Genomic DNA, 22,988 nt, shown 5'->3' with positions numbered 1-22,988 from the left:
CCACCACTGTCACGTCTGTCAATTATTGGTATTTCTACATGTATGTCCAGTCTTGGGACTGACATCAGCTGTCAAAAATCATCCCCAGTAATGAGACTAGACTGCTAGGAGGATGATATGCAACAATGAAGGCAAGGAGAAAGCAGAAATTTCAGGAAGGTCTGGGAGAGAAAGTAGGATGTTTAACTGAGCTGTTATGTTCAATTTCATTGCAAGGTATTCAGGAGGGAATGATAGAAGAATAGGCTTTTAAATAGGAGGAAGAAGATTTTAAAAAGCCTTTAGCTTTTTAAAATTTAGATTTAAATTAGATTTTTAGATTCCTATTTGTGGACTTAAAAATGGTGAAATAAAGTAATCTTGAAGTAAGGAGAATAAATATAGTGGTGACTGTGATACTGGGGAGTTTTAAAAGTTATGTTAGAGGTATCCATATGCCATCATTCTGAAAATTAAAATGTCTAGATTTTTGGGTCTGTGTTGTGGTTTTTTTTGTTTTTTGTTTGGTTTTTAAACTAATAACTGCTTTTAAAAAATAGTCCTACATGGCATGAACATGTATTGCTGAATTTCCTCCAGTTTCTGATCTATAGTAATTTTGGGTGGCATTTGACTTTAATTAAAAAGTGAAATTTAACCTTTTTTTCTCCCTTTAAGTTCAACTCAAACATATGCAAGTACAAATTTAAATCCTGTCATCATATGTGTCCCGTGGAAATAAATTAGTTTGTTGAATTTAATTTGGTACCACTATTCATGTGCATATAAGGCATTTTTAAGTACAGAATTATATAGGTTTTAAAAGTAGGCTACGTTCTGCCATTTCATGAGTAAGCAGCAGACTATCTTGCTCTGTAGTCTATTAGACTGCAGATATTCATCTTCCTTCCACCTTCCTGGCAGGATATTTTGAGTAAAATTAATTTCAGCTAGAATTTGGGGAGATGAATCAAGTCAAATATGATTGCCTTGGTATTAAGTTATGTTACTGATGAGGGGGATGAAGCAGCAGTGTTTATTACATAATTTATTTAGAGATATGACAGAACTGCTTTTCTCCTGAAAGGAAGCATGAGCATAGGCAGAGAGTTATTTGATTCATAACAAAAAAAAATATCCAGATTTGAATGTAACTGTTCTAAAATAGTGCAAACTATAAATTCAGTTAAAAGTCTAATCTTTATATAACATGCACTTATGTATGAAATGAAGATGCATGGGGGGCTGAAAGCCTTATTTGCAAATACTTCAGTCCACAGTGACCCATAAGGTAATGCATGCTGAGAAACTTGAGCAAAGACCTTAACCAAACCTTTTCTATTGAAGAACTTGAAGGGCCGCAAGAAGTTAGAAGATATTTAATTTCAGTTCAGCTGTAGCAAGCAGAAGACCAGGACTAGCAGTTGGTATAGGTGAACCAACCACCAGTGATTTGTGGCTGTGTAAATGAGAACTGCCCAGGTTCCCTTGTGCAACCTGCTGTTCCTGCAATATATGTTTTGTTTTCTGTCGTCCACTGATGCTACTGGGAAGTGATTGCAAAAAATGTCTGAGCTGATGGTTAAGACACTCTTAAATCCGGGATATTTTTGTGGGCAGTTTGTTCTGTCTATTGTATCTACACTGTGCATTAGCTTAAGTATTCAAGGGTAAACAGCTTAATGTCCATCTTTACGGTCACTGTAATTGCCAAACTATCACTTTGTATAGGTGAAAAAATAGAAACCATTTCAGTCATCAGATGACATGGGATATTTTGCACAAGTATTTGTGTAGTTTCCTTCTGTATTGTTGAAATTGTGTTTATTTTCCATATTATGGCCAACTGTGCCATCCTCTGTTCACATGCTACTATTACCTTACTGTCAGTACCTCTGCAACTCTATTAGCTCTGAAACATATTGGTAGAGAGACTGGCAGAGGAGGCACAAGATACTCCTTGCCTTTCACCTTTGCTGTGATCAAGACCCTCTTTACCCCCTGTGGGAGCTGTGTGATCCTTGGCATGCCTGCCCCACTGATAAGGCTATCAAGATGAAAACTACTCGTGCTTTGGTAGCCCTGCCTCTGCTTTTTTGATGAATTGCTACAATGCCTTCTTGCACAGTGAGTTTTAGCAAGAAATATGTGATCATACTCAGTACTAACAAACGTTGCTTGTTAGAGATAAGTGCTGATCGAAACAAAGTGATTATGCTGGCAGTTGTTAGATAAGCAAACCAATAATGGCTCTACAGCCATAAAAATGTATCCTCTCCTAGATTCAAAAGTGCTGACAAAAGAGATTGTTGATCCCACATAGTGATTGCTGCCACCATCCCCAGGCGTGTACAGTGTGCACTGGTGATGTGCACTGTGTTCACTGAACCATAGCACAGCAGCTTATGTGAGCACTCCTTGAATGCTAAACTACCTCAGTGAGGTTAAATGCTTTTCTATCCTTGGCAAACTAAACCTGGCTCATTTTGCTTGAGGAGAATTAAGGAATCCTCAAACCCTGTGGCAGGTGATGGTAGGCATCACCTAGCCACAGTAAGCTCTGGGTCTAGTAGAGAATGGTGCTTCAGAAGTACCCAGACTCAGTCTTGAAAAGTGCTGTGCAGACTTGATATTTTGTGAACATGTGCATAGTGGTGATGCTGCCTTCCTGCTGCTGACAGACCATGCTGAGAAGGCAAGGAGCTGAAATCTTTCTTTGCACATGGGAAGGATTAGCAGTGCAGGTGGGAGGGGATGTTGACCTGAATAAGTTGATTATGGTATCTTTCTCAACAGGCTCTATTAGTAAAAATGAAATGGAGATCAAGTAAAACTGCAGTACTCCCTTTGTGCAGTGAAAAGGACTTTACTGTTTCTAAAGAAATAAGCTCTGTGTCTGTGCAGATTGATCCACTGGTACTTATGGATCAAACATTAAATCATGGATCAGTCTTCCCACTAATTTGGTGTTTTCAGGACAGTGAAATGATGTCTCTACCTACTGTCCACTCACATGGAGAGAACAAGGAGGACCTGCCTGTTTGTAGCCCAGTGCTTTCCAGAAACTGCACTGAAAACTGTTGGAAAGGCAACTGTTGGACTATGTATTTGCTTGTGCCATCCCTCCCAGTGGTATTGCCTCATATGTCTGCTGTCCCGTAGGATAAAGTGCCTTCCCATTAGCTGGCTAACTTCCAAGGCCTTGTAGCATTTCCATGGTTATATTTCGCAAGAGGATATTTGTATTCTTCTCCAGCTTCTTCTGCAAAACCATAATTCTCTGAGAATTCCAGAAATTGGTTTATTGACAAAGAAGTTACAGTTAATGCCTGGAAATATTAAGAGCTATAGATGAAAATTAAACAACTGATACAAGCAACAATTAAACAGCTGAACCCATAATTCTGTTATGGGATTTTTCACTGAGAAAGATGAGAAACAACCTTAAAATTGTTTTGTGTACAGCTGAAGGCTTCTTTGCAGATTATAGAAACTGAGCCTGTGATCTCAGTGAGCCCATGCAGAGGTCACCAATGCTGGGACTAGTCAGCATGGTGGTCAGACTAACAGGCTACTGGTTGACAGGGTTGTGAAAAATACACTATTAGTTATACTGCAGTTGTGCAGTTCTGTTTGTGTGAAAATAAAAGTAAGAGATGATGATCAGTACCACTCAGTATTGCAGCTATTATGTGTATTACAGTGTATAGCACTGTAAAGGAAAGGAAAAAAGTCATCTGTGAAGAAGAGTAACTTTCCTTAAAATATTTACTTTTACTGCATGTTAATGCAATGAATTATTCCTGTCATTTGTTTTTTTCCTTTTCCTCTCTATTTTAAAATTTATGGCCAAGTAACTTTTTTAGTACTCTTTGCTGCAAGGTCGGGCAGTCCACATGGAGAAGTAATGCACTGGAAACTTGCTTATGGGGAGAAGTTTCTAACCATGACATTAGCCAGAAGTTTTATTCATTGTTTCTGGAAGGTACTTTATTCAAAGAACTGCATAAATAAAAAAGCAGATTCCAAAGAAAAAGTAGTATTTTCTTGATCTCCTTACTGAGCACACTGATGCTTCTTCAGTTAAATCGGTTAGCAAATGTCTGGGGAAGCTTCAGTAGATACAGAATTGAGCTCTGTATTTCTTAGGTTACATAGATATCAGTTTAAATTTCATCCACCATAGGCCATTTCTTTGCCCTGTTCAGGGGGGAGGGGAAGGAAAGGCCCAAGAACATATCCAAGCACTCCTTATGGCAGTCTAGGAAAAAAGAAGCTTGATGATCATTTTGAATATGAACAAGTTCTGCTGCAATAGCATTCAGATAGCCCTGGGCATTTCAGTGGGCCACCAGCTGCAGTGGCAGATTACAGCTGAAAATGGCATTTAATATTACCTGAGTTGTGCTGCCTCTTGATTTTAAAAAACTAATAGTTGTGTAGACCAAAGAATGGTAAATATCATTTCTCATGAGGCCAAATCTTCCAAGGGAAATTAATTTGTTGTAAATCTCCAGTATCAAATTAAAACAAAAAGCTTGAATAGAAATTAATACCTTTTTAAATATACTGTAATGAGTAGTATTTTCAAATATTCTGTAAAGGAGAAATAATTGACAGTTAACCATTGTTTATCAATTTGCAACATAACATAAATGAGAATGTATGTTACTTTTGCCCACAGATTTGTTTCTCTCTAATAAAAATTACACTTTTCTTGTAGTGATAAAGCCTCAGAAAAAATGTCAGTGTACAATAACTGAACAGGAAATTTTAGTAATGGTTACATTCATTAAAAATGAGACTTTCAATAATCTGCCATTTAGTACTGCAGTGCTTGGAAGCTGTCTACTTCAGTTGGAATATGCAATTAGAAGCAAGCTAACCCTGTTTCAGGATTTTTACTAAATTCTCAGCTAAAACCATGAAAGTGAAACAGATTATCTGGGGCATGAATCAAGCAGTTGTGAAAATGTCAAGTGAAACCCTTAGCAGCAGTAAGCAAGAAGAGAGCTGATTTGTACCAACCAAGGACCCGGCCTGCCAAGTGTCATGGCTGTGACAGCCTCCTGGCAGTCTGCAGAGTCAAAGGCTGCAGTGAGATGGATAAGAATATCAGCTAGCCCATTTAAAAGCAGACCTATAAATAATATCAGAGAGGCTGGTTCAGATAGCAAGCCAACAAATGGCCAGCTCCATTGGAATTCTCTTTGTAAGTAGGTACATAGCAAGGGAAGGACCCTGGGTAAAATAATGTTCTTGCAGGTCTGGGCATTAAAAGTCAGATTAGTAGTCTGCTCCCATGACATACCTAATTCCAACACAATTCCAACAGAATTTTTTTAAACCAAGCCTGGAAGGAAAAATGAGATCACTTTTAAATCATCTAAGATCACTTTTAAATCATCTACAATAGTTTGGTTAAGTAGTGCATCTGCTGCTATCCCGTATCCTTTTGTGTTTGAAAGGATGAATAAAGGTAGAAAGACAAAGTTAACATATATAAACAGGTCTTGGGTAAACAGAAGAGAATAACTTCACTAATTGTCCTGTACCTACATGTTCCACTTAAGAAGTGTATTCGTTTTCTCTTATTTTTAAGTATGCAGGTTAAACATTACTGCTCATTAGTGGAAAATATGTTTTTAATTTGCCCTATGTACACCCGGATATGAACTATTCTGTTTTGTAAGCTGCTAAGATGATTTAGAGATCATCTTTGTATCACTATTGCCACAGCAAAAGGAAGACTGCGTTCTCAGAGGAACTCTGCTTGTTTTATCCTAGCATACTATTGAATAAAGCAAAGGCCACAACATTAAGCTTTTATTGATTTTCAAAGGGTAAATAGTAGGCCATTGCTGTCAGATAATATTAGAAGTTGCCTAGTGAACATCATTCAAATACTGTATACTGTACAGCGGGAAGTCCCTTAGTACTGTTTCTCATATTCATTACTATATGCTCCTTTCTCAGTTTACTGAGTTTTATGTATGCTGTGGCATGATGCCTCTCAAACCAATGTACAAATTAGGCCACTTACTACTCACCAAACAGCAGAAGCAGCAGCATGGTTTTCTGAAGTGCTGCAAGGCCTGTCCTGAAAAGTAGAAAGCATGGTAAAGTCTAAATATTTGGAGTTACGAATTTTAGCTTTGCATTTCCTTACTTCTGTATATTAAATCAGCACCCCAGCAGTAGGACTCCATTGTAGGAGAAAAGGAAATGTAAATGGTGGTATTCCCACAGCTTTACTTGAGTCACAAGCCAAATCCAGTCCTCAGGTACTCACATTAATCTAGCTGCTACTGCACTACTCTCTGAAACTATTTTAGGTCGTTTTCCTGGTTTTATTTGTGCTGGCTTCTTTGGAATTAAAAGTCAAAACCTCTGCCAGGTTTTCCTTTCCATAGAAGTAACTTTCATAGATGGGGAATTCTCAGCTTTGTTACCTGCAGATGCACCCCAGCTCTGCAGACTACTCTACAGGTCTTGGACTTTTGTGTACTGTATGAAAGGTTGTGCAGGGATGCACCTGGGTGCTGGGAGTGCATTACCCATGCTATGATCCTGGCACAGTTCTGGCCATGCCAAAACAGTGCCTTGTCCAGCAAGTTCGTGGCACCAATTTGGAGTTAACACCAATCCAAGACCAGTTCCAGAGAGCATTTTGGATGCAGCCAGCTTGTATCATCTGGCAGAGCCTGCATAGTACGGACCTGAGCTGCTCTGTGCTGATTTCTCTCACAGCCCAACAAGTTCTGGCATTGTGGAACTCCACTGTGTAAACATAGCCATGTACCTCTGAACAGGACACTGGAGTGTCAGAGATGTTGGAGGTGTTCCTGTCAGGACATTGAGTCTGATGTCAACCTAGAACCTAAGTTGAATTTTTCTTCTCGAAAGTGGTGGGTGAGCAAATCCTTATTATAGCCAAACAGGAAGCGTGATCTGCTAAACATGAAATGCTGTTCTCTGTTACTATATATGAACAGCTACCCCAATTTAGATATTCGTTTGCTTCTACCTATTGTATTGCTGGATGACAAATCCTACTGTAACCTAAAGCCTGTGAGCTTACAGGGGAGCCACTCACAATATAGTAATTGTTAACATATGGGAAAAAACCCACATCTATTACAGAAATAGAATAGACACACATTGTGCTATATATAGCACTTGTGCTATACAACCAAAATGCAGTAGTTGTCTACTTCTTCCTAACCTCATGTTTTAAATGTACTCTTTTTCTTCTCTTATGCTGTCTTATTTTGATGATTAATGCTAGTTAATTGAGTATTTTCTAATGGAAAGTGGTATTTCTGGAAACAGGCCGGCGTGTTATAACCTTTATTCCAGAAACAATTAAAATACTAAAATAAAAACAAAACAAAACATAACAAAACAAAAACAACCAACAGCAACAAAAAAAAAAACCCATAAAAACACAAAACCAAAACAAAATTGGTGTATCGTCTCTCTTAAATAAACCATATAATTGAGAAAGAAAAATAAGTAATTTTATTTTATTTGGGGTCTCTAGACACCAAAATCTGGACAAATAATTAGACTCAAATTTTACATTTCTGTACTGGTCTGGAATGATCTGGAGGCTGCATTCATTTCTCTTTGAGAAAGGGGGCAGGCCAGGTTTCATCTGTGGAAAAGGTTCACCTCTGGAAAGGGAGTAAAAAACCAAACCCTGTCTCTTTTTTGCCTCCAGGAAGATGAAGTGCCACCAGCCCTAACAACCTTTAAGCCGGAATGGCATGAATGCAGTGCTAGCTAAATCTACACTGGTAACTTTTGTCCTAGAAGCTAAAGTGGCACAATCTTGGAGCAGAAGAGGACAAAGTTTAGGGGACAGATTGTATTTCTTTTCAAAATAAGGTATTGCTTGAAACACAGTAGCCCAGGTTCCACTTTCAGAAGAAAGACTTGGGAAGCTGTGGAGCTCCATCCTGGGGACAGTCTGTGTGCTCTTAGAGTAGGAACTATCTAGTTTTGGAAAAAAAGCTGCAAAACCAGAAGGCAGGAGGAGGAACTGGTTAACATGATTAAGCAACTGTTAAAATGGCATGGGATTACTCCTATTGCATCATGCAGAATAACAAGAGAGAACATTTTGTATATATTTCAGGGTAAGCTTCCTGTCAGTGGCAGATGCTGGACTACAGAGAGTCTCTACATTTTGCAACATTGTGAGCAAAATTTTCAGATTAGTAAAGACAAATCAAAAAAACAAGGCAAACAGAGGTCCTTAATCTAGTGAAGTGTTGTCCTTCAGATGACACTGGTGTGTTATTTGTGAAACTATTACAGACAAAGTAGAAAATAAGGTAATGGGCAAAGTACTGTAGTGAGATATACTGAGAGACACTGTGTTGAGCAGCTGATTATTGCTGATTTAGTAATTTTTCGTACCAAATAATTTTTGCTGTTCCTAAAATTTGAGTAATTCTTATTTAGTAATAAGCTTATTTAGTAATAAGCTTGAACTAGAGAATTGACAGAAGAGACTGAGATTTAGAGGAACTCGGGGTATGAGAGAAGGGTGGGTATATGCTGTAGAAGTAGCATGAAAGGGCTGGGAAATGAGCTGGCCTTAACAGATGGAAAATGGAATGGAAGCTAAAAAATTGTTTAAAATTTAGATACCTTATCTTGATAAACATTTGACTACAGACTTAAATTCTTCATTCTTAAATAGCTAAGTGTGCACTTTAACAGAAATAGATATTGGTATTGCCAAATTTTTACAGTAGTTGGTGCTTTTAGACTTGTAATTCTAATGTTAGCATACACAGCTCAACTTTTGTCAGGCTCCTGACACTGCCTGTAACTCCTGAACCTTAGGAATTGCTGTCCTAAATTGGTCTAGAGAAAACTCACTCCTTATTAGGTATCTGGCCTAGATTCCACATCCCCAAAATCTCAAAAATCATAGAATGGTTTGGGTTGGGAGGGACCTTAAAGATCATCTAGTTCCAACCCCACATTATGGACAGGGTTCCTTCCCACCAGACCAGGTAGCTCCAAGCACCATCCAACCTGGACTTGGACACTTCCAGGGAGGAGGCATCCTCAGCTATCCTGGGTAAATTCTTTCAGTCTCAACACTCTCCCACTAAAGTCTTTCTTCCTAATTCCTACCCTAAATCTGCCCTTTTTCAGTTTGAAACTGTTCCCCCTTGTCCTTTCATTACATGACCATGTAAAAAGTCCCTCCCCATCTTTCCTGTAGTCCCCCTTCATTTCATGGAAGGCTTTTATAACGTGTCCCCAGAGCCTTCTCTTCTCCAGGCTGAACAACCCCATCTTTCTCAGCCTGTCCTCCTAGGAGATGTGCTCCAGCAACCCTCTGATCATCTTTGTGGCCCTCCTCTGGACCTGCTCTATCAGATCCATGTGCTTCCTACATTGAGGGCTTCAGAGCTGGAAGCAGTAAAATCACAATTAATTATCCTCTGATGATGACTTAATTCCTTTGAACATTTCTCAGTCTCAGGTGAACTTCATCTAGTGACTTGCTGAGTCTTCTGTGAATTAAAGTTCTCAGGCACAGATAAGTCCCTGTGGTATCTTGTCCCTCAGGTGTGTCAACTGCACCACTCAGCTTGGGCCAACAAGTTGAGGGAGATGATTCTCCCTGCCTGTTCAGCTCTGATGAGACCTTACCTGGAGTACTGTGTTCAGCTCTGGAGTCCTCAGGACAGGACTGACATAGACCTCTTGGAGTGGGTCCAGACAAGGGCCACAAAAACAGAGCAGTGGGAACACCTTCTGTGAGGAGAGGCTGAGAGAGCTGGGGTTGTTCAGCCAGGGGAAGACTCCAGGGGGACCTTATTGGAGCCTTTCATTACTTAACAGGATCCTATGAGACAGATAAGAACAAACTTTCTAGTAGAGCCTGTATTGATACGGCAAGGGATAAAGGGTTTAATCTAATATTTAATTAGTAATTATAATTTAATATTTAAAGAGGGTATATTTAGACTAGATATAAGGAAGACTTTTTACAGTGAGGGTGGTGAAACAGTGGAAGAGGTTGCCCAGAGAGATGGTGGGAGCCCTGTCCTTGGAAACATTCAAGGTCTGGTTGGATGGTGCTCTTAGCAACCTGGTCTAATTGAAGATGTTGAACAGGGGAGTTGAACTAGATGACCTTCAAAGGTCTCTCTCAAATGAGACCATCCTATAAATTTATTTGCTCTCACTAGAGAACTTGTATCCTTGTGCTAAAAGGAGAAATGTCTTATGTCATGGTCTATTATTGCATTAGTAATTCTGTTTCACATCATAGCAATAATTTTTAAGTGGCATTTTATTCAATTTTCCACTTTAGCATGAAGCATAGGGATTGAACAAAAACATATTAAGTATCTGCAGCACTTACTGTGGCTGAGGAGAATCAGCAAATGAGTAATGTTTTTTTGTCTTCAAAATCCATTACCATCCAGTATAGCCTAATGCAATCAAAAAGATTTTCCTTTATTCCTCTCTTCTCTCATCTCCTCTTTTACATTTCGTGTACATATTGTTAATAGAATGTGAGAGGTTTTTCCATCACAAAATGAAAAGTTTATTCCTGACATTCTGCAAAATATACCCTGTGACTAAGCTGAGTGCTAGTGATTGAATGCCCTCCTAAAAGCTGGGGTTACATTTCTTTTCTCAAAATGATATTTGATGTAGTATTTGCATGTTTTGAAACACCGCTGATTCTCTCTGATATAACAAAATAAGTTGCTTTCTGGTGATTCCACCTGCATGCCCTTTTCAAGCATTGTGTGTGTTTTCTGTTACAATTACACTGACATTTGGAAGGAGAGCCAGGTGTAGGAAGGACAGAGGGCTTGGTATAATGCAGCTGAAATCACGGAGGCATTGTCTGTAATGCCCGTTTCAACACAAGTGCATAATACCACTAACTCCAGTTCAAATGAAGCACATAATTTTTCTTTGAAAGTTGAATTTCATTCCCTTGATCCCTTTTTAGCCATAATCTCTATAGAAGGCATAAAATAAGAGATTACAGGATTAGACTTTGGATAAAAACACATTATGTGGTAAAATGTGTCCAAGTAATAAAGCTCCTAGATGAGCAGCAGAGTAGCTGGATTGCTATAGTACTGCATGCAGGCTGTGGAGACAGACTAATTCTAAAGTCTGAGTTACTGCTCTGATGCCCCACATGGTAACAGTAGATGACCCTTTGATGTACAGCTGAGCCTCCATTCTTGGAGCTTAAATGACATTTTTTTGAGCTGTGCAACTGTTGTATGTGTTTACTTATCTAGGGAAATGTCAAAATTGTAAATGATACAATTTACTCTTAAGGGGAACCATTGCCATCCCTGTCCTGCTCCTCATTCTCAATGAACTTCCCTTGGCCCTTGCAGCCAAACATAGAAGTAGGAAAACTTTTCTATGTGGAGAACAGAAAAGCAAAAGGAACTATGGAATAAGATCCCGTGCTGTTTAGCTGAACTGAAGAAAAAATTCCTGCTAGTGGTTTCACACTTAGTTCTGAATGTAGTGAAGAGAAATGACAAAGTTGTTTTTGGCATGAATATCTCACCTTAATTCCTGAGCTGGAGAAAGGCTGAGAAAAATATTACTTCAAAAGAAGAGGGAATGCAGAAACAAAGATGAAGATCCAAATTAGACCTGTTTAGCCTGATAGAAATAAAGAAGCAAAAGACCAGCTGGCATAGATAAGCAGTTCTCCATTTATATTACTGGGACAAAATTAGAATTATTATGATGCTGAAGAGGAAAAGATGGAATTATGAATGCTCTGTAGACACAGATAACAAAATCTGCAAAGGGAAGAAGTGAAAAGATACGAGAACTGTCAATTTTAACCATCAGTCCATTATGGTATGGAGTGTAAGTTGCTAAAGTTTGTGGGGATTTGTTCTGTTTTTTGCTTATCGGATGTATTTTTCTGGATTGGCTTCACTGAAGCTTTGCTAGAATGATCTTTGACTCGCTGCGTTTGGAGAAGTAGAAATATGGGCAAAGAGAGGGAATTATTCTTTTGCCACAGTGCAGTAAGAGCTCTAGGGAATTACTGTCATGAAAGAAGTGTTGCTATTAGGTGGGAAAGTGTTGGTTATGCTCGTAAGGAATTGCATGTTTTTAAACAAAGAAAATGCTTTTACAGCTATTTGATACTTAGTGTAGGAAGGATGTGAAAATAAGGCCCACTTATTTAAACAGATAATTAGGACTCAATTATTCTTGATTTCTAATGGTGAAGAAAACTCAAGAATAATATTTATTTTGATACTAGGTGCTTGTTCATCAAACAAAGATATATGCACTATTCCTAAAGAAAATAAGATGGAAAAAAAAAAGTATTGTCCATTAAAATTTTTATTCTTGTCCTGAGTTATAAGGTCTGATGGGTTTTGTTTGTTTGTTTGTTTGTTCTTGTGAAGGAATGATTGCATTAAATGTAGTCTTATGGCATGGTGATGTTTCAGTATTTTTCATCCACAGATTTTCTCAAGTGATCTTTCTTTACACTATGCTCTAGCAAAGATTTTTTAGGTTCCATTAAATTACATTAAGTGAACTGTAGTCATACCTTCAGCATTCTTAGTTCTTTAATTACAGCTACTCTGATTTGCTATGGCTGAGGTGACTGGAAACCCCATAGCACAGAGCAATCTATTACAACCAAACACATTCCTGCACATTTGTTATCTTACCTGAACCTTCTTCTTTGGACATCAAAATTCCCTTTCTTGCAAGCCATTCTATTTGGGCTTTTAGAAATAGATAAAAGTTGAGAAAGAACTTGTCCTGTAGAAGATCCTGAGCAGCAGTTTCATAGGTTCAGAGCCAGAGCATCAGGTCCAAGCACCTGATGGTAGAATCCTGGGCAAATGTATTAGATCCATCTATTTTTACAAATTTAGGCTGTAGTTATGCTACCAGTTCAAAGCTATATATGATGCTCCTACCCCAAGAGGTGACTCTCACCTCCTTCCTTTAGATTTAGGGTCTAATAAAATATGATTAAAGAGATGTTAAGAACAACTTGCAAATGACATTTTTCCACAAAAATTGCATCTTTAATTAGAGAATTTCATGGACATTGTTGGGCATCCACTTGAATTGCAACTATACTTAGATCTTAATCTTTTTTGGACAAGATTTTGTCTTCCTGTTGCAGTTCAAGCAGTATGCAGCTGTGTTTCACAACTCATATTACTGCAATTGAAATAATTAAATGAAAATACATGTTGACTAAATTTTGACTTTTCCCTCCATAATTTACAAATGTATTCAAAATTGCTTTCCCTGGGGGAAGACGTGCTCTGTGAGACTAATGGAATGAGTTTGTACGGTGTTTTTTTCTGAGCAGGTGCAACACCACAGGATCAGCTTGCTAAGATTTGCTCTCAACACTTGTTTAACATCTGTCTTAGTCCAAAAAAGATTGCTTTTTTTAGTCTGCTTGACAGTAGCATGAAGAAGTCTCAGCCAAAATTGTGTTCCGCTGGAAGGTGTATAGTAACAGATGAATATTAAAGAAATGATACTGAAGTTCACTGAGAATGCAAAGCAGCTAGGAAACAGTTCTTAGAAGTGAATGTATATTAAAAGATTTCCCACATCACAGCTGTGAATAAACACTTGGTTTTCATGGCTGAATTGTTCATAAGCAGGGACTTGTAGGATTTGGCAACACATTTGCACTTTGGCAATTAAATCTGTGTCAATTCTATTTTTGTTATTAGCTGTTGCCTTTCTTGAGCCTACACCCCCCCCCCCCCCCAGCTGAGTGACCTGACTGGGTGAGTCTCTGCTTTCCAGACTCTCCAGCTTGGTCTGTGGTCACTGGTAACCAAAGTTGTTGGGGGAGCAACCTGTGCTGTCTCTCCCAGTGCGATATGTTCCCAGCGTCGTTTTTGGAAAGTCATTAAAAATGAGAGACTGCCAGGTCTGACCTGTTCATGAATTAGCTTTTCCCTGGGAAGCAGGGCAGCCTGGTCTCTCTCTTGGACTCTGAAAACGGGGGAGCTTCCATTTGGCTGTGTTGGAGGGAGGATGAGCTCTCTCACTCTTCCCACTGGTTCTGCCAGCCCAGGCCGCTTCTGCTTGCCATGTCCTTGCAGCTGGTAGCACCAGGCAGTGCTGTGGGTGGTGGAAAGGGGTGAAAAATTCTGCCTGGATGTTTGCTATCACAATTGGTGTGGATGTTTTTGTTCTCCCACTGGCAGCATGCTCAGTGGATGTTCCTGTTGGTATGTAAAACCACTTCTTTAACTTGGGCTGTTTTGTCTACCTGAATATCAGTGAGAAAGTTGCAACCAACTCACAGCTTTTGAAGCCGTCTTTCCTTCAGACATTTTGTTATCTTTGTTTCCTTTTGCACTAGACATCTTTTTAATTCATTAAGTTTAAGCATTAAACTACATAAAGGGAGTAAAAAAACTTCTTTGTCAACAGTTTTTTTTAATAGGAAAATAAACCCAATATATTTAACAGAGCTGCCAGTATGCCAGGAGGCTCACAGCCTTCAGTGCTCATAGAAGAATGAATAGGTTTAGCAGAACACATCCTGTTTCTCTACTTGTAGTTACAGTTGATCAGAAATTTTAGATTGCTAAGCTTCACACGGTTTTGTCTGAATCAACAGATACTTTTGCCACCTTTGCCAAATCTCCTGCTCAAATGGAACTGCAGGTATTGTTGCCATCATCACTGAAACTGGCAAGAGCGCCATTTTCCTGGAATAGCTGCAACACCCTAATTTCCTCTTCACTAAGGATTACTATTTCTATTTGTTTTATTCCACAGTCGACCAAATCAAATAAAAATATCTTTCCAGCAAAATAGAAACACATGTATGCATCTTGAAGGGCAGATTGGTATTGCCTGTATTGTCTTGGTAGACAGTCCTGTATTTACAACATGTATATGTATATGTAGCAACATATATAGTGCTAAAGATTTTTGTTGTTTCTAAGAGGAGAGCTAAACTACACACACTGCTTAAAGTCAGCAATACAAATATCCTGTCATAATGAGAGCCTAATTTCACCCTTCCTCTTAGTACCTTATTTGTGCTGATTCCTTAAGTTACCACTCTAGAGTTGTTTCATGGAACTCCTTCCTATTTAAAGAGGAAGTTTTCAGAGCTGTGACTTTCCTGTGTCTGCTTATTGTGTTGGTTAGGTGTGGGCACATGTTCATGTTTGTGTTCATGACTTCAAAACCATGATCTTGAATGTGTAGTCTCATTCACAGTCTGTTGCAGTGGTGGAAGGCATATGGTCTGCTCGCTGCTTGTAGATGGTTGCTTGTCTTATCATGGCCTGTGAACTCAGTGTCTTTGTGGGGCAATGGGGAATGGTATTTCTCTAATGTTATAGTTCTGTTTATGCATATAATCTACCAGATTTATCTGAAAGTCCTCACTAAAGAAAATGTTGCACATGTTGATCTAACACACAGGACATTGCATGTCAGCACATCAGTGTGGGAACCTCATCTGATTCCCATGGAAGTCAGTGAGATTTAATTTAATTTTGAATTAGATTCTGTAGACACAAAGGTCTAATATAGAAAAAAACTAGATGTTTCCACTGACTGTAGCCAGGCATGGCAGCCTTGCAATGTTCTACATCTTCCTAGGTGTCGTGGGTATAAATATCTTCACTCTTGGGTCTTATCCTGATAACATAAAGATAATGAACTGTGATAAAGGCACAACCACTGACGTTGCAAACTGTGTAATTCACACACAGAAATCTGTCTGTCCTTTCTTCTATTGCCCCTTCTTTGTTTTTTCCAACCCCACCATGTGCAGAAATAAGTGATAGTCATCTGCTGAAGGTATCTTGGTCGATCAATAGTTAAAGTAGTTTTTGCCTACTTTCCAGTCCCGCTGTACTGTACACCAAGCAAAGCTTTTTGTTCATGTATGGAGCAGGTAATAATCAATTGTCTTATAGTGAGGGTTTATTGTGAATTGGAGCCACTGAGGAGTCACGATAGAAAGGGAGTCTTGCACTGAAAAGCTTTGAGTGCTTGCAACAGCGCCTTGGCTTGTCCTCTTGGTGTCAGTGTAAATAGAAAAATGAACTTTGCAAGCATTCAGAAGGAATTTCTTAACATTTAACATTTGAAAGATTGCCCAAGTCCCTTATGTTTCTGTTTTTACATTTGATAAAAACAGTATTTTAACACTGATGAACCAAAGGGTAGCCAGAAGCATGTTGTTACCGCAGCCCTCTCAGTGTGCAGACTGTAACCTCTGCTGCTAGAGCATGGAGTTACCAACTAGCCTTGGTCAGTCTCCTTTATAATTTGCCCTATGTTGGCCTCATTTTGTTGTGATGAAAGCTTGTTGGAAAGAAGGACAAAACCGTGTGTTGAGGCCACGAGGGATTGCAGAATGTCGTCTTGGAGCGGAGCTGGTAAAAGCAGGTAAAATTGGCTTTTTCTGGTAAAAAGGATCCACTGTTGGTTCCTGTCATGAAAAGTGGGCTAGGAGTATAAACAGAAGGATCCAAGTAACTGTCATGGCTCTCTCCAAATCTGAGTTATCCACATTGACCATAAAACAGGCTATGTTGGGACCACAAAATCTTATTTTTCAATGAGGTATTTAAAAATCCAGATCACAGTCTTGTAAAGTATAAGGTGGTGTAGCCTTGGAGAGTAAAGCTAGTCCAGCAGAGAGATAGTGCAAGGAATTTGAATCCAAACTTGGACTTGGTTGCAGCTGTCTGGTTCATGTCCTTTAACTGCTAGCAGTACACTATATGATCAAAAAGCCCCTTTGGAATAATTCTTTGCAGTTGATACTTTCCTTTTGGAAAAAAATGGAGGCCATTTCAGGACAACAGGTATACTTCAGTTCCAGTAATAAAAAGAACTGTATAGCATGGGTGCCCTGAGGTGTATTCACAGAGTATGAATTTGTTTTCATCTTTCGAAAATTATGGAAGAGAATTCTGGGATAAAAATTAATTTTTATTATGAGCCATATGCATGAAAAGGCAGTGGAAGTTTTTTGTTTACGGGCATAGAAGTCATGACACAATTCATACTAAGATGCATAGCAGAGATGCAAATAGAGTGCACACGGTATATCTGTTGTTTTTTCAGAACAGTTTACAAAGAAAGGAATTCTGAATTTTCAAACCTCCCTTTTAAATCTAAAATATTCATCTCTACAATGACTTTTTACTGTTATTCTGATAATTCCAATAACTTCTGACTGTCTACACAAAGACTGCTGTAAAGGAATTGCATACATGCAAGAAGCAGGCAGGCAGGAGATGCAGTGTGGAGCGAAAGGGCATATATGTGTGTGTTAAATATAGATGATCAATACCTGTTAGTATTATATGACCTATTTCTTTTTCTCAATGGTCATGAATAGGAATGATAAAATAGTATAACTACCTTGCCAATGAAACTCAGCATTGCACAGGCACTCACCCAACTGTGATTTAGGGAGTCTGAGAATATAAACAGAGGATGAGTGATTGAATAGCTCGATGTGCCAGTCCTCTGAGGAGGCTGGACAGATAAATCCAAGGGCAGTCTTCATACAAGGATGTGCACACATCAGCATCCACACATCAGTCACACCCCATGTACGTCTTCCCAGTGGGAATGCAGAGCTCACTTAGGATGTACTGTAGGCTTGACTCCAGACTGTTGGTGAGGCATGAATGTCTAAAATACTAAAAACCAACAAAAACCCCAAAGCCTTTTTGTGTAGCTAAACAAACTGTACTTTTAAAAAGGCTCATTTTTTGTAGAATCATAGAATAGCTTGGATTGGAAGGGACCTTTAAAGGTTATCTAGTCCAACCCCCAAGACTTTTTTCATGCTTGAGAAATTGCTTATGCAGTGAGCTTATCTACTTAATTTGAATTTTTAAATGTAATAGTAGATATTTGCATTTTGTACATATATTTGTAAATGAAAACTGTTTTGCGGAAAATATTTGACAAGATCTCTGTCCTGTTTTAGACTGTGAGAAAAATACATAATATACTTCAAGTAAAGTTACATTATGAGTAAATCTAGCACTACTGTTTCGTGGTATCTGGAAGCCTCTGTGACAGATCAGTTATATTGTGCATATTAATTGCTACACAGCCAAGTAGCAGAGCAAGTATTTCCCATTGATTGTGTTTAGAGTAGTGTGGACAGATTGTTAGAGCTCTGTAACAGTTTCTGTGAATCCCTAGTGAGTCTGAAAAATGAGAAACTCTCCAACTGGAAACCACAGTGTTATATTTTTTTTCTAGTGAATAAATCAACTGGAACAACAAAACCACCTATTGAGCATCTTTAATAAAAGCAAAGGAAATTTGAAGTCAAGGGGCTGCATTCAAAGGAGCACGTGGGATCAGTTCATAAAAGCTGGAGGGGGATGCTTCATAGGTATCTTAGGTCTTCTGAGAGATAAGAGCCTGAATTAAGTCCCTCCTCTAAGTAGGTTAAAAGGATAGACTTAAACTCAGGATTTACACAGGTAGTGAAGAAACATGGTAAGCAGTGGGCCAAAGACTGTGGAGTATGGAACTGTTTGAGTGGCTTTGGAAAGTAGTGCCTATGCTTCCCTTGGACTTGCATATTAACCTAAAATGTTTCTTCCTGGAAATGCTAAACCTGTTATTGTTTTCTCATATATTTAAATTTTGCTCTTGCCAGTTACCTTTTAAAATAATTTTCAGATTATTTTTCCAACATTTTTCCCAAATGTGATGAAATGATTTACCTGTTTGGAGTTTGATGACTCTTCAGCTAGAGAACACATTTCTTCCTTCCCCACAGTACCAACAGTGTGGAGGCCCAGAACTGAAAGAGTTCAGTCTCTCTTGCTGTTTCAGAGTGGGATGTTAAGAGCTAATATAGGTGCTACCTCTGAAAATGAGGAGTTTTGTTTACCTCTCTCCCTCAAATCTCCATATGAGTTACGTTCTACCAGTGAAATCACTCCTGGGTTGTACAATCCAGTAGGAAGACTAATAGAAGCCTTTTATAACTATAATCTATATGTGCTGCAAACTTGAATAAATTCATGGATGTGAAAAAGAACCAAGTTTAGGTAATTGAACAGTACAAAGCATTGTGCTGAGAGCATACAATAGTATCTGTCTCACCAGATGTGCGTGACTAAGCAACCTCTTATTACTGGTTGCAGAATGGTAACTCCAGAAAAGGGCATTAAAAGAATGGCCTTTGAATGTAGACGGAGGCAAACAGTTATTTACCTAGAGCAAGAAATTGTAGTGACAAATTGCATGCCCAGTGGAAATTGGATTGCATTTTTCATAAAAGAAGAACGCTGTGGTAGTGGACAATATGGTTTATTAGGAGAATGATTAATGGAAAAGTAAGATTTCAAAATACATGTCATGATGTATGAGAATCCTGACTATGTGTACTGTTATTTCATTGTATATTTATTCATGAAAACTGTTAACAAAGTAGGGAATTGCCAGCTTCTTGCTTTTATCAGCAGGTATCTAAGAATAGACTGCTGGAACTTGCATTCCTTCAATGTCAGGACTTTAAGTTAGAAGACAGAAGAAAGGCAGGGAGGGGAGTATAAGGTTTTTCCAAGTTTTACTCTTCCTTTAGAAAAGAAATCTAATTTTTGCTTGGAGTATTTTAATCATTTTTCCCATAAGAAACTCTTGAATTACAAGCAATTAATAAAAGACAGAAGATTTTAGATTTATTAAGCAAAATCACAGAGCAGCTAAATTTAAGAATGCCGCTAAAATGTAAATTCATCCTGGGCTGCGTTCTTCATCTTTTCCCAGATGGCACAGGTGGTTGTTGGCCAGAAAAAATTAAATTTGCACACTTACTCTTCTAAGCTATGTGGGTGCTCATAGTGTAAGCCTAGCGGCTTACTGGAGTGTTCCAATAAGATGAAATATTTTTGATCTGATTTCCTGTATACGTCTTCCTGAAGCACTTTTGATTCAGAGCTTGAAGAGGGGCAAATTGCTTTTTACAATCAGGAAGAGGCAGCTAGTAACTTAAAATCCAGCTCACCCCTGATGCAGTTAAGGCATTAACTGGCATTAAGGCGTATTTTTCCCTGGCAATGAATTCCTTCTCTTGTCTGTTGTGACGCATAGGTGAAAAACGTGCAGCAGAGCCAGATGATGCAGAGCTGGTGAGCCTCAGCAAGAGGCTGGTGGAGAACGCGGTGCTCAAGGCTGTGCAGCAGTATTTAGAAGAAACACAAAACAAAACCAGACAGACTGATGGAAGCCCCATGAAAACTGAAGAAGCAGTAAGTGGCAGTAAGAATGAGAACGACAATGATGAACACAAGTGAGCTCTGCGCAAAAAGCCCAGGAGCAAATATCCCACCAAGAGTGACCACAAAACCGTGTCCCGGCTCCCTGCTGAAATTTACTGAGTGGTGCTGGGTGACAGGCACTCTGCTTTGTGAGTCTCTTATCAAAAGTTTGTTCAGAATCAAAGGACACTGACTACTGGTTTAGTAAGTGCTTGCACTGCTGAAATCTGTTGTCTGCTGGGAGGGATGGACAGTGGAAAAAAGACAAGAATTGTGAAGCAGGCAGCTTCAGTCTTCACTGGTTCTTGATACCGAGAGTCCCTTCCTTGCTTTTGAAGAGAATCTGAACCCTTTGCCTTTGCCTTTTGGATTGTTGTGAATGGCCGTGGAAGAGGCTTTGCCATAAGTGGAAGCGATGCCCTCAGCCTGAGGTTTTGGCACTGCTGCAGGGCTGCTCACTCCATGCGAGAGCACATGCTGTTTCCTAATCAACAGCAGTCAACCTCAAGCTAAAAATTGCCACTACAGATATTCATCACAGATACTATTACACAGTATGTAATATGGCAGGAGAGTCTCTTAAATGCAACGCTGTACTGTTCTTTACATTTTGGTAGCACTTGTTGATGTAAATTATATTTTTTTGACAAAATACCTTTTTATAAAAAATATGGGCAAAAAGGCTGAGCAATTAATACCATCCAAACCAGATATGGTCTCTTTATCTCCGTACATTAGTGTTTCTAAATAACATGAGTTGCTATAAAGTGTGTTATATTGTTCTTTTCCTCTAGGAAAGAGCCATGAAGCAGACTTAATAAAGGAAGCTTTGCACAGAGAAACACAGGCCCTGTTATCCCGACTGAATCAGACAAAGGAACTGTTATCCAGTCCTGAGATCCGCATGAAAATCAGCAAAGAGCTGTTTGAAGAAAGGCACAACTCTTAACAACAAGTGGAAAAGTTGTATTGACTCTGGATGTCCCAATGCATGATTGTGAATTGCTATGATGTAAAATTTCATCAGGTTGTTTAAAGACACAAAAAAACCGTTCAAGAAATTTTCCTTTCTGCTTCTCTTTTACTGAAAATATGAATGGGTGCAAATGGTTCATAAGGAATCGTGCTGAAATATTTGCACAGAAAGATTCTGTTTCTTGATGGTGAAATACAGCCACTTGCTCAGTACTGCTTTGAAACACGCTTGAATGCGCAGGAACATGTCATGACTCCAATGTGGAAAAATACTGGTTTCAAATAAATTTGAGCAAACACTGTGCCCTTCTTTTATGGTGGCAAATAATTGGGATTTTTCTCATAGATACCTTCACTAGCAATGATATATGAATATTTTTTAAAATTGATGCTTTTAAATACTTTAAAATGGATATTTGAAATAAAAACCTTTTACTGCCTTTTGGATTTGTACTGGTGTTTTGGGTTAGCACTGTCTGGTTTTTATTTTTGTTTGTTTTTTTTAAACAGCACTTGAATTACTTGTATAGATGCTGACATGTTGTTGTTTCTGCTGATGTTTACACTAATGCAAGAATGTTTTAAATTTTAGAATGAAATTCGGGCTCCACTGATGTCAATGGCAGACTCTCATTGGCTTTAATGGAGTCAGGATGCTGCAATTAAGATTTCTTGTGAAAACAATAATATTCCTTGGGATAATACTTGCCTTTTTACTTTTGTAGAACAGTGTTTTTTTCTTGTTTTTTGTGTTTCTTCCACTTCTACATTCTGCTGCCTGAGGTGGGGCGTCAGTTTGCTCTCATTGTTCTCTCCACACACCTGTGAGATTCACTGAAGCTTTGGATGTACAACAATGCAGGAGTAGGTCCAATATTTGAATTTTTTGTAAACACTGTTTCAAATTGACTCTGATCATTAAAGCTGTATAATATATGTTGTGATTGGTATCAGAATTGTTCTGTTAGAAGAGCTTTGTGCATATTACATTGGTCTCAAGCACTGGTCATTTATCTCGTGTGTCTAAGCTTTTTTTTTTTTTCTCATTTGGTATGTAACAATATATTCTGAAACATGTCTCATATATGCCATATTCACAATAAAGTACTTTTTCCTTTATGTTCTGTGTATGTTTTCACCCACCTCCAAATGGACTTTAATAAAATACAGGGTTACCAGTAATGGTGCTTGGATGAATCGCACCATTATGTTGACTGCAGATGTTGTGTCAGGATGCTGATCTAGAGCTTGACTGCTGAAATCATGGGAAGAAATTCCTGCAGATAAGCTAGTCCCAAGTCATTATGTTTTTAAATGGCAAAACTTTGAAACTCTAGGGATTAATTTATATTCTGGGGAGCATGGGTTTTATTAGTAATACTTTCTAGAGCTTCATATCCATTCTTCAACATAAGAAATTGTGTTTCAGTTTAATGTCTCAAATTTGCTCTAGAATAATAATAATAATTTTAAAAAATCTGAATCTGCAACCATCCTTGTTTCATAGGCTGAGGAGACAAGCTTTTTTCCTCCTTCTGAGTGAGTTTTCTTTGTCATGTCACGTAGTTCTGAGTAGTAGTGCATTCAGAGGTAGCTATTTATATGGTATCAGGCAATTTAAATCCCATTTGCAGTTCACAACACAAAACCAGACATCAGCTATAAAAACAGGAAAACAATTTACTGTATTCAATCGGAATCTCAGGTTGTCATCTTTCTTTCCTTTTG

General features: G+C 38.5%; 1 protein-coding gene across 5 annotated transcripts in view; it reads left to right on the top strand.

The window, feature by feature from the left end:
- AKAP7 (A-kinase anchoring protein 7) overlaps positions 1-22,379 on the top strand; it is an 86,351-nt gene extending 63,972 nt beyond the window's left edge. Inside the window, exons 8-9 of one of the 5 annotated variants that reach the window (XR_011725271.1) lie at positions 20,119-20,839; positions 21,080-21,218. Coding sequence is in view for 3 of the 5 variants with exons in the window: in XM_071740916.1 (XP_071597017.1) it covers positions 20,119-20,321 (203 nt within the window). In the remaining 2 variants the exon portion in view is untranslated. Of the gene's footprint in view, positions 1-20,118 lie in introns of all 5 variants that reach the window. The other 4 variants (XR_011725272.1, XM_071740917.1, XM_071740918.1 and 1 more) reach the window with 4 other exon arrangements.
- Positions 22,380-22,988: the final 609 nt, after the last annotated feature.

Source organism: Heliangelus exortis, chromosome 3, assembly GCF_036169615.1.
Source record: "Heliangelus exortis chromosome 3, bHelExo1.hap1, whole genome shotgun sequence".
Taxonomy (NCBI): domain Eukaryota; kingdom Metazoa; phylum Chordata; class Aves; order Apodiformes; family Trochilidae; genus Heliangelus; species Heliangelus exortis.
Note: the sequence above shows the minus strand (reverse complement) of the source record. Positions and strands in the feature narration are given on the sequence as shown.